Raw genomic sequence first — 15,451 nt, forward strand, 5'->3', positions numbered from 1 at the left:
GCCAAATTGCCAAATTTAACTATGCAAAACTGGTCCGCAGTTTATAGACATTCTATTATTCGAATGCATTATCCCGCCAGTTCCTTTAGACAGTGTTTGAGAAGTTTATAATTTTTTGGTACGTAATTAAATTGCATTATGAATTATTATGTAAGTACAAATATTATGTTTGTTAAGTGTTCATGGTGGGGGGGGGGGGGCTGAAGCCCTTCCGATCCCTCCTTGAGCACGGTATGGCTCAAAAAGAGTTGCAACATTCCGACAATTTTATAGAATCTGCTAATATAATACATAAATAATTGTATGTAATCTACTGTTATTTTTATAGAATTAAAAAAAAAGAGCTAAAAAACAATATCAATTTTTATTTTTTCATAAACTGATTTTACTATCATTTTGTAAATTAAATTGTCTGGATCAACATGATATATAATTATTATTATATTATGTTAAGCTAATTTTTAATAATTTTTAAGTACTCATAATTTATTTGTAAATCTCAAAACCCCTGTTAGATCAAGTCCTCTGTACCTTATAGGTCTTCGATTCGTATTATTTTTAACACTATTACACTACTATTTCAATTATTATGTTAATTATTTTGAATTGTATATATTTTAACTAAAATTCTTATGAGGGTTCTGTCACTGGACAGCCTCCCTCCTCGACATAATAATCTTGTAAATATTTGCTTATTGTACATATGTTACAGATTGTAAATTTTCTATTTTAAATTAAAAAAAAAACATCCTCGGGTTTAACCTATAGCAGTTCCAATTGGGAATCTAAACTATTCAATTTCATCAAAATCAGTCCAGCAGTTTAGAAAAAGTTCAGTAACATACAAACATTCATTTTTATAAATGTATATAAATTATTATCATTATTATAATTACTATAGTTACTGATAACTATAAATATCCTTATTTTATGTGGATATTCAATTAATTGTTAAGTTATAATAACATTTGGTTAACATCTAATAACAAATTAAAAAAAAAAAATTAAAATAGTATTACATATTACATGTATAAAGCCATAAAGGTATTTGTCAAGGTATAACATATTACATCTATACGTAGGTATTTTATATCCAGCTGAAGCAAGGCCGGATTAAGCACCTATTGGGCCCCGGGGCTGAAATTTTACATGGGCCCTTTTGACAAAACATGCTTTACAAAGCTGCTCGCTACGCTCGCAGAACGATACATTTTTTTAACTATTTCACAAATTCTCAATACCAATATTAAATTATTAAATTAATAGGTTTGTACAATTTATGTCTATAAAATTACTCATTTTATTATGATAAAAGTAAATACAAATTTTCATAATAACTATTAAATTTATTGATCCACTCAATACTTTTGATTTCATCATTTTAGAAAAAATTAAGATTATCCGGATATTTTAATGTTAACACAATATGAAAAATAATACAATACACTGCACACAAAAGAAATATGAACTGTAAAGTCTGTTATAATATTAAACCGAAAATGGCAAATGATACTAGATCGTCTAGATTAATATATCATAAGCACTACGGGCTACTAAAAATAACTTACATGCATCGAGAATCGAGATAAGATATACTCGTACAATACTAGAGCGCGAGCGATTTCCCGTATTCCACCAATACTGGCAATATTACCCACATACAACATACTTGTAATTATTTTCTAATTATATGTCTATGTTATTACAGAGATAAAAATAACATAAATTATAACATTATTATCTATTGATGATATTATTTATATCAATGAAAATATTAATTAATAACAATAAAATGCACGAAATAAGATATATATAATATATATTATGTCTTAGTACTATTTAGTTATTTTTGTCGATAAAAAAAATGGTTTTTAAAATATAGAAAAACTTTTTTTTTTAAATCACTGAAAATTGTGTATCGGCTGAAAATTGTTTGGGCCCCTTTCACTTGGGTATTCGAGAGGGCCCCGGGGCTGCCGCCCCGGCTAGACCCCCCCTTAATCCGGCCTTGAGCTGAAGTACGTATTGCGGTAATGATTAAAATCATTAAATACCTTGACAAATCCTAATGAGTAATGACTATAATAGACATATTTTTATTTAGTTTTTCCTCGTCATTCAGAAAAGTACAGGCCACAGGGTAAATTATATCTGTCGCATAGTAATATAGTATGCATTGTATCAATACTATAAGAGGTTGGAAGTATTACAACTTAGATTTATTTAATTACTTTTTATCGTCTTGAGCATTGCCACTACCTTTATCAAGTTAAAGTGAGGAACAGTTCTACTACGCTGAAAAAATCATGTAAACTTAACATATTCATTGCTTTTAAACTCAAATATTGTTCAAATTGATACATTTAAGGTGTTATAAAGGAGTAATTAGTTCAAATGGATAGCAAAATCAAAAATGAGTTTCTAATTTTTACTGAATTAGCATTATGATTTATGAACAATTATATAGCATATCAAAAACAAAAACATTACAATAATTTCGGGAGACAGTTTAATATTTTATTTACTGAACGTGGCATTACAAAATGTACAAAATAAGACTTTTATATAAAACTTTAACAAGGTCTCGCAGCGTTTAACAATTTTTCTCGTAGATTTCAATACATTTTGTTTATGAAAGTCCAAGGTTGGCCGCAGCATGTACATTTATATTATATTTAAAACAAATTCTACTAAATAAATTACTCCCAAAAAACTAACAAAATATTTTTTTTCAGATTGCGATCACGCTGCGGCCAATCTAACAATTTGTTAAAACTAAATAGAAAAGTCGAGCAATTTATATATCATACGGCAAATTAATTTAAAACAAATTTGTAACAAGACTAAAAAAAAAAAGAAGAAAAAATCACAATACAATTATTTTCAAAATGAATCGCCAGTAATCAGAGATAATATAACAAGATTTTGGTCTCTGCCTACTGGTAATTTTTAATGTAAAAATTATAATTTCAGCTAAATATCACATATCCCAGAATGATATTTTCTTCTTATAAAAGAAACATCAGCCAAGGAGTGTAGTTAAGTTAGAACAATGTAACTGACACAATATTCATAAATATATATTTTAATATATGTATATTTATATATATATATATGAATAATGTATATATAATATATATAAGGTGATATTGTTAACAACTGTATTTATAACAGCTGAATTTATAATTTCAATTTTATATTGCCAACAAGATGTCATATGCAAAAATGAATGAAAACTAAAAACATTAATCGGGTCACAATATTATATATATTTATATACGAATTAATAAATGTTCTAGAATTTTCTTTTCATACTGGCATAACAAATAAACTGAAGTAGCCTCTGAAGGATTCTCAATGGAAAAAATAATAAAATTAATAATAATCATTTGTAAAGAACGAGAAAATAATAATAATAAATAAATAACAGTTACTGAACAACATTTAGCCAAAGCTAGCTCATAGTTATTATATCATTGTAACCATAGATGATGGTAAATTTTGAGCTTGAAGCTTCTTGACAATCAAGATTTTTCGGTTGAACTGACAATTGATTTGTATGACTTGATAAACGCCGAGAAACTATAGGTAAACAAATAGTTTTTGATCAACAGAATATATTGTATATAATTTAATAATATTATCATAATAAAAAATACTCACTTTTTTATTGCTCTTACTAAATGTGGACTAGGATTGAATGAGTTGGCTGTATCTCATGACTCCCGAATGGTTGAATATAAATGGTATTGCCCATGAGGCGCTTGCGCTGATGCTGCTTGATGATGCTGGTGTGGATGGGAAATATATTGTTGGTGCTGCTGTGGGGGAGGTTGTTGCATTGGAGGTGCAGAACCAGGTGTATTAGGTGCAGATGGCTGTTGTGAAGCAGTAGGTGTCGGCAAAATAGGACACATAATTGTAGTACCTGCTGGGAAAGGAGGGGGTTGTGATTGTTGGGGTGGAGGTTGTTGGAAATTAACTGGAGTTTGAGACTGTCCAGGCGTTTGTGGTGGCCCGGGCTGTGGTGCCGGAGACTGGGCAGTCTGTTGTTGATTCATTATATGATGTTGTGATGCTTGGTGATGATGATGGTGATGGTAAGAAGGTGGACCTTGGGGTACACCACTTTCCATTTGACTTAACTGACCTGCATTAGCTGGATGGTAGGCTATTGAAGTAGGCACTAAAGTAGGCATCATGCCTCCTCCTTGCTGTGGCACCATACGAACCATCTAAAATAAAAGTATATTATCAATTGATTTGTTTACATTTAATAATGATAGTCTGTTCCTCAAACCGTTCCACAGTCCTTTTTAATTCTAAAATTAATAAGCATTAAGAATTTAGATTTTTTGTATGGATACAGTTGGATACAAATTATTTGGATAAATATTTTTGTACAATATAGACAAATTAATGGAATGGGTGGGTATGTCCCATCATGAATACACCACTGAATTGTTTGGAAAAAAAGTTTTAAAATAACTATTTACCTGAACTTGTTGATAAGCTTGAGGTGTGGGCATAGGTTGGGGACTATATCCTGGTACAGCAAATTGTGCTTGAAGTGGCGCTGGTGCCAAAAGGGGTTGTCCAGTTGCAGCAGCTACTTGAATTTGTGAAGCTATATCACTTCTATGAGACATTCCCACAGTCACTAAATTATTCATAACAAACATCATATAAAATTAATTACTTAAAATAATCTTGTTATTACTAATAACAACTAATAATATTATTAGGAAATTCAAATATATATTTTTTAATACTATATCAATACTAACTTTTACGGAATCGTCCTGCTTGATTAGGTGGTTGTGGGGGCATTGAGTGAGGATGATGATTGAATGCAGAATTTGAAGTAACAAATACAGTAGGTAACATGGTGAATGCTGGATGGGGATGAGGCGGTGCTTGATGTGTAACCATCTGCCCCGTACCAGGTGCATGTTGATGATGGTGATGATGATAAGCAGCTGGAATAGCTATTGCTGGTCCATGTTGTGCTTGAATCATTTGTTGATGTTGATTAGTTGTAGCAACTATATTTGTTGTTGGCGTTTGAGGGGTCATTGGTCTAGACGAATTTGGAGTACTAGGTGAACGCTATAAACAGTTTTTAAATCATTTTACACACATCTCTTGTTAATAATATATAATTGATAGTAATAAAACTTACTGGAATAAAAGGTTTAGTATTTGGGTTAAAAACAAATTCTTTGGCATTAGGATTGAGCTTCGATGTCTGTACAACCGTTTTATCTGGCAACTGAGTTATATTTTCTTCTAAAGTTTTTTCAGTTTGATCTTTTTTTAAATTTTCTACATTTTTTTCAATCTGCACTTCTTGAAGTTTATATAATGTTTGTGGAGGTGATACAGGAGATTCAGTCACTTCTTCAGGTACATGTGGTACTTCCTGTACAGATGGAGGTGGCTCAGAATGTGGTATTTGAGCAGCATGCTGTTTAGGTATTTCAGATACAACTGATGCAGGTGAAGTAACTCTAGGGTTACTTTGTGGGGATGGTGAAGATAAATTAAAGTCTGTACTAAATCGCTTCAGTTCAGAATTAAGACTTTCATCCCTTACTGTTAAAATATAAAAAAAATGTTAAATAAAATAATATTACAAGTTATTTACAACATTATTTTTTATTGGATTTATCATCAACACTTATAATACAGTAGGTAATATTAATTACCTCTAATAGGTGGAGGAGGTTGTTGTGTTTTTGGCACAGATTTATCAGCTGCTGCAGCATATGATGTACTAACATTAGGACGAGAATTTGTTGTACTCGTCTGTTGAGTGTAAGTGGCTGTTTGATATCTAGGAGGAGGCACACTTGCTACTTGATTGTGATGGCCTTGAACTGTTGGTGGAGATGATCTTGATGAAGAAGGTAGGGATTGATTGTCATTAGATGAATAATTATTACGACCAGACACTAAATAATGAAAAATAAATAAATATATTAACATAATATTATTATGTATAAAATATAACATTTAAGAGTCAAATTAAATACCATGTCTTGAACCAGAAGAAGAAGTTTCTCTACGGTTATTAATAGGAGCTGTTGTTCGCTTATCACTTTGGCCGTTGACAGAAACTGGTGATTCACGACTATTGGCAGCATATGTTTGATTAGCACTGTTGTGATAAGGAGGCAAAGTGGATTTGTTCACAACGTTGCTGTTACCATTTTGCTGATGAGCATGTCCTCGATTCTGGTTGCTATTTTTTGTCCCTGAACCAGAAACACATTCCCATCGCTCATTAGATCCACTGCTAGAATATTTTTCTGGGTGTTTACGGTTTCTATTAAACAAACCATATGCACTGTTGGCTGGCTGCTGTGGTCCAGGTTTACGACGTCCAGACATATTATATTTGCTATCATTGTGATTATTTGACATCTCACTTGCTGGTCTTGAAACAGCAGCAAACCTTAATAAAAAAAAAAAAAAAATTAAATTACTTAACACAGTATTATTATTTATAAATTAGATAGTATAGGAAAAGTGATCTAATTCACAAGTTTCTGCAATAATTGTATCTACATTCTATACTTCTGACTTGCATAATATTTATTTTAATAACTACAATGTGACACTATAGGTACACTATTCCTCGCAAGTTGACCCACTCGCTCGACAAAAACTGGTTGAACCGCGTCTTTGGTGGTGATTGTCGCCAGTATCAACTGCCTACATGACGAGCACTGCCAATTGCCGACCAATCACAGATTGCCAGTCTCCGACCAGGGGGATCTGAATGTTCCGGCAGCTCAGTATGCATGCGCGCAGCAAGTGGGTCAACTTACGGGGAATAGAGTATAGCAGATTATATTTTGAATTTAATTCTAAATTAAAACTAAATTAAATTAAATTTTGTCCTGTAAAATTATAAATTTTATATTTTTCCTGAACAAAATAAAGAAAATATATTTCATGCTTGATATTCAAAAAGATTATATTACAAACATAGCTATACATGATATCCTGAATTCAATAAATTTTCCAATTTTAAAAACTTGGAATTACAGATTATGGTTCTTATTGCAAAAATGAAAATAAATATTTTTTTATAAAATGTATAAGTTTTATTATTGTATAAATAATAATTATGGGAAGATCATTGTCCTATTTTAACAAATAAATATAAAATTGTCTTATATTAAATCACACAACCTGCTTATTCTTTACGACTATCTTGTAATGATTTTCATAAAAATTAATTTAATTCCATAGATATTAAGTAAATATTTTTTTTTTTTATTTATTAGCTAGAACTAGTTCAGATTTTTTTGATTTTATTTCTTAATTATATTAATACAATTCATTAAACAATAAACATACATTTACATATTTGAGAATATTATAGGGGTTAAGGAATATCCTAAACATTCAATTTATGAAATGTTGTAAAATGTGACAACCAAACCATTGAAGATAGTGAAAGTGACCATTTTTTTTTTAATTAGAAAAAATAGATTTATTTTAAATTAATGGTGTAAGTTCCTAGTAATTTTCAATTTAACAAAGTTAAATTATCTGAAAACCGAATGAATCATGAATTCACCAAGTACTTTTGCTCCTAAAGCTATGTCCATCTAAAAAGCTTATTTACATAAATATATTACACTTATTGTAAAATAGAGATGAAAAGTAAGCACTATATTCACTCTCACTAGACTATATTATAAGCAATATTAATTATAATTGACAAAAAAGTAAAAATTGACTTTTAGACTTAATAGAAGTCCCAACATTGTGAGAAAACCCAAATAATTTGTTCATTTTTAATAATTCTAATACAATTTTTTTTTTTTTAGAGTATATTATCATATTGACTCTTTTAGAGCATAGAAATTCTGACCCCAATTATAACTAATCAATAATTAATAACTATCATTTACCTTTCTTCTTCATCGCCATTTTCTAAATTGGCTCTATTTTGAGAACTTGGATTACTTTCAATTTCTCGAGCTAAACGAGCAGCTTTTGCTTCTTCATTTCTAAAAAATAAATTATTCATATTATTAAGATAATCTACTTCTTGTTTATTACTATCTTGTGAGATCTTTTTCACTTTTCACCAATAACTTAAGACAATATAAGAACCATGTAGTTTTGTTTCTAATACAGCAAGTAAATGTTCTAGTATCATAATTGTATATATATATACCTTTTCAATATTTTACTAGTGTTATTTTAAAATATATTTCTGTTATAATACAGAATATAAATGGTAAATTATAACATATTTAAAAAGTGCTAGTTTAATTTGTTAAGTTTATGATTGAATCTCTACTATCTAGTTTTACTGTTAATATTTTTATTAATTGACAATATAAATTTAGTGTGGTTGGTTTCAGTCACTAATATTGATGCCTAATTAAATATTCAAATATACTTGGTTTTGATATTGAGAAGGATGACTCGTCCTTTTCTTGTCGTACGTAGCTTATATTATAAACAGTGAAGTAGATACGATTCAGATCGGTACAAGTTGTTAATAAGTAAACCATTATGGTTTCTTCTTAACACGTTCACGACCACAGCCAAATTGTGTATTCTTATAAAAAACCGCAATATATATTTAATAATTTTGTAAAACGCGATCTAGTGGAGCTATTCAAAAACCAATGATATCAAATGATAAAGAAAAATGTGTCGAATAAAACCATCCAATTTGCATGGTTCTTAAAAAAAATCACGTACCCGGAAACCCTATTTAGTTCAATAGCCACGTGTCAACTATAGTTGACATCGTATATTTTTAAGATACCCCTTGTGTCAACAATATATGGTCGTGAACGTGTTAATAGTAACAAAGTACAAAAATATTTAATTCAACAAATTAAAAATTATTTTTCTAATTTCTTGTTAGTTATTACTAACTTAATATTTGTTATAAACTATAACTACATGTGATATACTATTAGACAAATTATTACTTGAAATTTGATAAATCTGTTCGTATTTCTGTTGTATAACCACTTAAATTTTGATCAAAAGAAGATGTTACACCATGTTCTTGCTCATTTCTTCTAAACATGTCATCAGCATCCCAACCATTCTAAAAATTAAATATATGATCAATTATAAAATGATGAAAGAACATGCATATTAGTAAAATAAACTTAATTTTGATGAATGAAAAAATTTGAATTTAAGTACATACAAATTAATGTTATACCAGTCTGAAGGAGATTTTTTGTATTTCCAATACCAACAAAATCAAATTAATATGTTGAATTTATTAAAAATCAACTGCTTAACCTAATTATTAACTTCATATTTGGCATTACATTAACAAAAACGATAAGCTTTTAATATTTTTTTAAAAAATATCAATAAACATAATTAATATTACAACTTACAGCATTATTATTTCCAGAACTTAAATCAAAGTCATCCATATCACCATTCATAGATGGTGGCTCCCACATTTCCAATACTTTTTCACCTGAAGGTTGTCCATTATATTTACTAATAGTTGTATCAGTTTGGAATGTATCTATTGATTACATTTATATATTAAACATTTATAAAAATTGACTTATACAATAATCTAATACATATATATGGCTTAGTGCAAGAAGGGCCAATGTAAAAAATGCTAGGATATTTAATTTATTTTTAAAAATTCTAACAGTCTAACAGGGGTTTTGTGTTAGTTTTGGAATTTAGATGACTTAATTTCTTTTCGATTTTTAATTAAATAAAGCATTTTTCTTATTTTCACATTAACATTCTTGATAGATAATAAATATTATTGATACCTACCATATAACCTAACCTAACCTAACATAACACTGGCAAAAACTTAAGTCTAAAATAAACACTTTTTAAACTAACTTTTTTTAATTAAACAACTTAATGTTTATTATTAAAACCTAAAAATAATATTCAATTGAACATAAAATGTTGATAACTTATATAAATAAACTTTATTGATTGATTTTGAAACGGCCAATATCACAGCTATAGATAATATTATGTTCCCAGTGTCAAGATAGGCCCATAATATATTTAACTTATGTACTTCTATCTACTAAAGTCAAAATGGCCTATGCATGTATTAATTTGGTCTTCCTGTATCAGACATTGGCCGTTTTAATACAATTAACATAACTAAATATAAATGGGTTGGCTAAATAATCTCCAATTTGTCTAAAAGTGATATGGCCCTTCTTACACCAAGTCACAGATAAAATTTATATAATATATATTAACTTACTTCGAGTCATACTATCTAAATCTGTTTCATACGCAGCAATTTTTACTATACTGTCAAATTTAAATATCATTTTATCAGCTACAATCTTTAAACCTATAGCTTGACTTGATGGGGGAGGGTCAGTCCTGTGCGGTAGTTCTAATACAACATCAAAATTGCTAGAGAATGTGCGCAAAATACCCGAATACATCTCTTTAGAATGAGTTACTATCTGAAAAAACAAAATTTATAAATAATATATATAATTTGATAATCTAAATAATTAAAAAATTCTTACTTCGACTTCTAGTCCAATTAAACTAGTAACACGATGCATAAATGTTTCATTTAAATATATTCCATCAGCACCGGATATTTGGGCGTTAACTCCATTTCCGCCTGAAGATGAGGCTCTGGCCCGAGGAGCTCTAAAAACACAAATATTTATTTTCAAAATAGACTTATTACTCAGGTAATTGAGAAAATAAATGTATCCAAAAATTCTACTTAAACTTGACTTATTCAATAGATAGTTATACATAATTATTTATCATTATTATATGTTATGTGATAACTGATGATGTAGTTTAATAAATGATAAATCAATTAAATAATACGATAGACAAACATTCTACTACAGATTTGAAAAAATATTACTAAATTAAAAGTTAAAATCAACACTAACTACAACAGAAGATGTTAAGGTCTTGTTATAAAAATAGTTAAAAACTATTAAAACAATATTTTCTGGATAAATGGGGGTGGAGGGGGTTACTTTTCAAAGTAAAAAAATTTAATGTTTTTCTACTATGTAATACACTATACAAAATTATATTAACTAAAAGTGCACATTAAATAAATTTTTTTCTTCCTGCTTTACATTTTTGTGTTCTAAAAACTAAAAATTTTATAAATAGTAGTTACACAAATATGTTTAAACAAAAATAATGGGTAGATTAAATTTCAAAATATATCTCTGTAGTTATTACTACCTAAATTCCTTTATTTAAATTGTTTACCGTTTAGGGACTTGGCAACATTTTAGTAATAAGTAGGTACAAAATATTGAATAGTATTTTTAAATGTAAGATCCGTAGATTTTAGGCTGATTTATGTCATATAAACAGAGATAGGTACCTTTTGAATAAAATCATTTTGTCGAGTTTTACCTGAGTTTAATTTTGTATAGCTAAGTAAATTTTTCTTAATATTTCTTTATAATTACACTCATTATCATTTTGTAAGTCATTATACTTCAATTAATAAAATCATTAAAAGAGCAGAAAATAATACATTGAACTGTTATTTTTAAATAAATCTTAATCTAAGTTAAATTTAAAAATATTTTAAACTCTTAATTATGTTTGGTTAAATCAAAATGTTTTTAAGCAGTCAAAATTCCTAAATTTATCCTACATACCTACTAATTATAAGCAAATAAGCAATATAGGTATTTTACACTTTAAAGTAACCTACAAAAGGTTAGGTGTGAATATTATTTTCAGGAATTTTCAGGAATATTGTAATAAGCAATTAAATTATATTTATATACATAAGTTTATATTCACTGAATTTAATTTCCTTTAATTACTATAATTTAGATAATATATTTTGGTATTATTAAAATACATAGCAGCTACAGAAATACTGATACTACCCATACTAAACACATAGGCCACCCTTTAGGCCACTAACAGTCAGAACATAATTATATATTGATACATTAAACAAAGAAGTTTATGTAATAACCTTTGTTATATCTTTAAAGTGTGTAAATAAGTAAAATAGTATTGGGTAACACAAAGAGGCTAAAGAGGCATTGAATCATAATATTAAAACAGATAAGGGAAATTAAAAAAGATTAAGAAATTAAAAGAATTTCATTAAATAATAATTTTATTAGTTTAATTATTTTTAAAAACGTCTTTCTTACTGTTCTTGTACCTACCTAATAGGGCACTTACATATTTTATTCACCTAAATTAGAGAGATATAATAACATTGATTTCATATTCAGTCTCACGGTTCTTAAATAGAGGCGCCCAAGTATCTCTGAAGCACCTATCTAACATTATAGATTGTATTGGAATACGCAAATATCGATAAATTAGGTATGACATGTCGACAAATTCAAATGTTCGGTATAGAAAAACAGTGAAACGACAAGCTAACAGATAATTACGACCGAAAGATGAAATAAAATTACACTCTTAAACATTACTACGGGGGTTTTTCTACAAGATTCGCCTAAACGACTCGTGTGGTATATAAATCACGATAATCTCATATCAAGGTCCGCCGCACGCACACGTCATGCCGCCGTTTCGTAGGCGAGCAAAGGCCGTAACAGAAACGTCTCTTGTCTGTGCGATTTGCATTTTGTACTTCGAAGTTCGGAGAGGCGATTCCGATAATCCAAAATAGGAATTCCAAGGGCGGCGGTACGACGTACGAAGCAAAATACTACGAAAAATCGATTAGGGTTTCCGGAACACGAGAAAAACGTGTGTGCGGTGGTGGCGGCGGCGGCGGTGTTCCCAGAAAATGTGTATTTCTATGAACTTAATTTTCATCCAAAGCTACCTGCGCTGATAATAAATAATAATAACAGTAACGTATAGGTAGGTATACTAACCTATATAACATTTTATCGTTATAAAATCATTATTTTGCATTATTGTTGTACCGACCAGCGGGAACGTCGACCAGACGATATTATATCATTACCATATTATTATTAGTAGGTAGTACGCGGGGTATATAATAGAAAAATCCCCGACAAAATGGCGACTGTGTTGACATTGATTAGCGAAAAAAAAAAAAATCGTAAGACAAATGACAACATTCGCGCACCGTCGTTATCGCCGAACACGAGTGTAACAATAAAATACCGAAGCTATTTTCTTTTATTTACTATATTATTATATAAATTATTATTGTCATTTGATTTCGTATAGTAATAACGAAACTATTCAACGCTTACGAGCGGGCGGCGGCGTCGAAAATATAACGCCGTGCCTACTGCCTACCCGAATTGGACGACAAGCACACGTCTCACAAACAATTCGATCGCCGTTTTTAAAAAAACATTCACACAATGAGATACCTTTACGGCCCTAGTGAGCCCTTGTAAGCTTGACGATGACAATAATAATATTATGGTCTACCATATAATAATATCGTGTACGCACCTCGTCCCGGTGCTGTTGGTGTTGGCGCGACTTTTTCTCTTCGTGTTCATCCTGCCGTCGTCGTTTCGGCCGGAAAAGGCGCAGTTCTTCGTCGGGACCGGAATTTTGAATAATTTCTAACACGGAACGATGATGAATAATACGACGTTCGGAAGTGGCGGCCCTCTTCCTGTGCACACGAGACGCTACGGGACTATAATATATAATTATTATGCTTATTAGAGAATGACGACGACGACGACGATTTTCCGGAAGGTTTTCGCGATCGGTCGGGGCGGCGATTCGGATGGGTCTGGGACCGGGTGCGGGCAACGTAATGGTCCGTTGTGCTCGGGAGAGCGACAGAGAGAGACTGCTGCTTGACGTTGTCGGCGGCACACGCGAAAAACCGCGGCGAACCGTTTGCGCGATGCGCGTCGACGTCGGGCGGTCGAACAAAGACGGACGGACGGGCGGCACGAGACGCTTTTGCGATTCGATTTGCGATCGACACCGATCGTCTTTATATTGATAATAAACACACGACGAGAAAACGAGCGCGCGTATTGTATTACTATTATTTATATTTATATTATTATTATTATTATTATTATTTATTATGATTATTACTATTGCAATGTTATTACTACGCGTGCACACGTATACAGATATGTATAATACGCGAAAGCGCGCGCGCGTGTGTGTGTGCGTGGGAAAAAAAAAAGAGAGATAAAAAAGGGGCGAACTATATAGAGGCGGCGGCGGCGGCAGCAGCAGCAGTAGGCTAACGACGACGCGCGCTGACGTAATCGATCAAGTTCACTGCACTCGGCGGCGGCGTACCTGTGCGCTGTGTGGTCGGTCGGCACTGCGGTGCCGAAGACGTGTGGCGCGGCTGCTTGAATGCGAAACGGGCGGCGACGGCGTGCCGATGCCGATGTATATGATAGTACTACGACAGAAGTAGTAGTAGTAGTGACGCGCGCGGCCGATCTCACAGCGACAGCGGACGACGCGGCATATGGTCGAATCGTCGTCGGTCGGGGGAAAATATTATATTATTATAACGACTGTCGACTACGGCGTTATCGGACGATAACTACAGAACGTCGCTGCTTGACCACGCCACCACGGTACACCGTGGCTCGCGCAAAACTTCGTGCGTCGACAATACCAGACTTTGCCAATAAAAAAACATACGTATTTTAAACGTATATTTGTTTATAATATATATTATATGGGTACATATAGATCCACGAGTGTGCATACAATATTATCGTATACTACAGTAGTCTTATGAGTGTGCGCGAACGTCCGCGTTGCACGGTCGTTTGGCGGGGATTCGGGAGTGGGATTTCGATGGCGGGGAACGGTGCGCGGTGCGTCCACCGCCACCAACAGAACCATTGGTCCATCGTCCATGGAACCGCGCGTCGCTCATGGAACAGTGCGTCGTCGGACATATGGTTTTTTCGAACCGGCGCGCCAAGTGCCAACCGGTCGCGGCCTGTGTACAGCCTACTGTGTAATGTGTATCGTGTAATCCGATTCGTATATTTGAATTTGATGGGTGTTGAGAAAACACGCGTTGTTCAAAATCCGGACTCCAGTGGGCAGTGGCTCGATGTGAATTATTTTCCTGATAAATAATTTCATCACAAGTCCGTTCGAAACTACTCGAACAGTGTTATTATTGTCTTGGCTCATCGGGAATAGCAAACGTCCCAACAAAAAGGACCACAGACGAGGAGACAACTGTCCCTGGGGGTCATGAGTCATTGATGTGTTGTACTGTTGCGACTTTTGTTGTGCATTGATCCTAATACCATAATATACGACAATACGGGAAACTCGTTAATTTTTTCGGAAACACTGTGGCAATAAATTTCACTTGTGTGGTTGCCTGTTCATCTCTTAAGAGAATGTCAGCGCACTATTTGTTTTCTCTCTCTGGCCCACGCGCAACATGTACAAAACGCATTAACGCAGAATCATTTTATCTATATTTCAAGTAATCTTAGAGTAAAATCACCTATTACAAAAAAGA

The 15,451-nt window shown here is 31.8% G+C and overlaps 1 protein-coding gene across 2 annotated transcripts; it reads right to left on the minus strand.

The window, feature by feature from the left end:
- Positions 1-2,204: 2,204 nt before the first annotated feature.
- LOC132950190 (ataxin-2-like protein) lies at positions 2,205-14,503 on the minus strand. 2 transcript variants are annotated; one of them, XM_061021470.1, is made up of 14 exons: positions 13,426-14,503; positions 10,533-10,662; positions 10,256-10,466; positions 9,396-9,532; positions 8,970-9,091; positions 7,929-8,027; positions 6,342-6,457; positions 6,036-6,257; positions 5,709-5,954; positions 5,183-5,595; positions 4,788-5,109; positions 4,497-4,660; positions 3,664-4,235; positions 2,205-3,582 (listed from the first exon to the last, which is right to left on the minus strand). In XM_061021470.1, exons 1-13 carry the CDS (start codon positions 13,473-13,475, stop codon positions 3,717-3,719), a joined length of 2,751 nt encoding a protein of 916 aa, XP_060877453.1. In that variant the 5' UTR covers positions 13,476-14,503; the 3' UTR covers positions 2,205-3,582; positions 3,664-3,716. The 2 variants fall into 2 exon arrangements, with proteins under 2 accessions (XP_060877453.1, XP_060877452.1); XM_061021469.1 differs by having other exon boundaries at positions 6,036-6,457; positions 13,426-14,502.
- Between the last annotated feature and the right edge of the window lie 948 nt (positions 14,504-15,451).

The sequence above is a fragment of the Metopolophium dirhodum genome, chromosome 8 (assembly GCF_019925205.1).
Source record: "Metopolophium dirhodum isolate CAU chromosome 8, ASM1992520v1, whole genome shotgun sequence".
Lineage (NCBI taxonomy): Eukaryota > Metazoa > Arthropoda > Insecta > Hemiptera > Aphididae > Metopolophium > Metopolophium dirhodum.

Bases quoted from the DNA above. Each gene is read 5' to 3' on its own strand.
- LOC132950190 (XM_061021469.1), bottom strand. From the start codon at position 13,475: ATGAACACGAAGAGAAAAAGTCGCGCCAACACCAACAGCACCGGGACG. The intron at 6,458-7,928 runs GTAAATGATAGT...TTTTTTATTAAG, and splicing joins AATGGCGATGAAGAAGAAAG to GTTTGCTGCTGTTTCAAGAC. The intron at 5,110-5,182 runs GTAAGTTTTATT...AACTGTTTATAG, and splicing joins ATACTAAACCTTTTATTCCA to CGTTCACCTAGTACTCCAAA.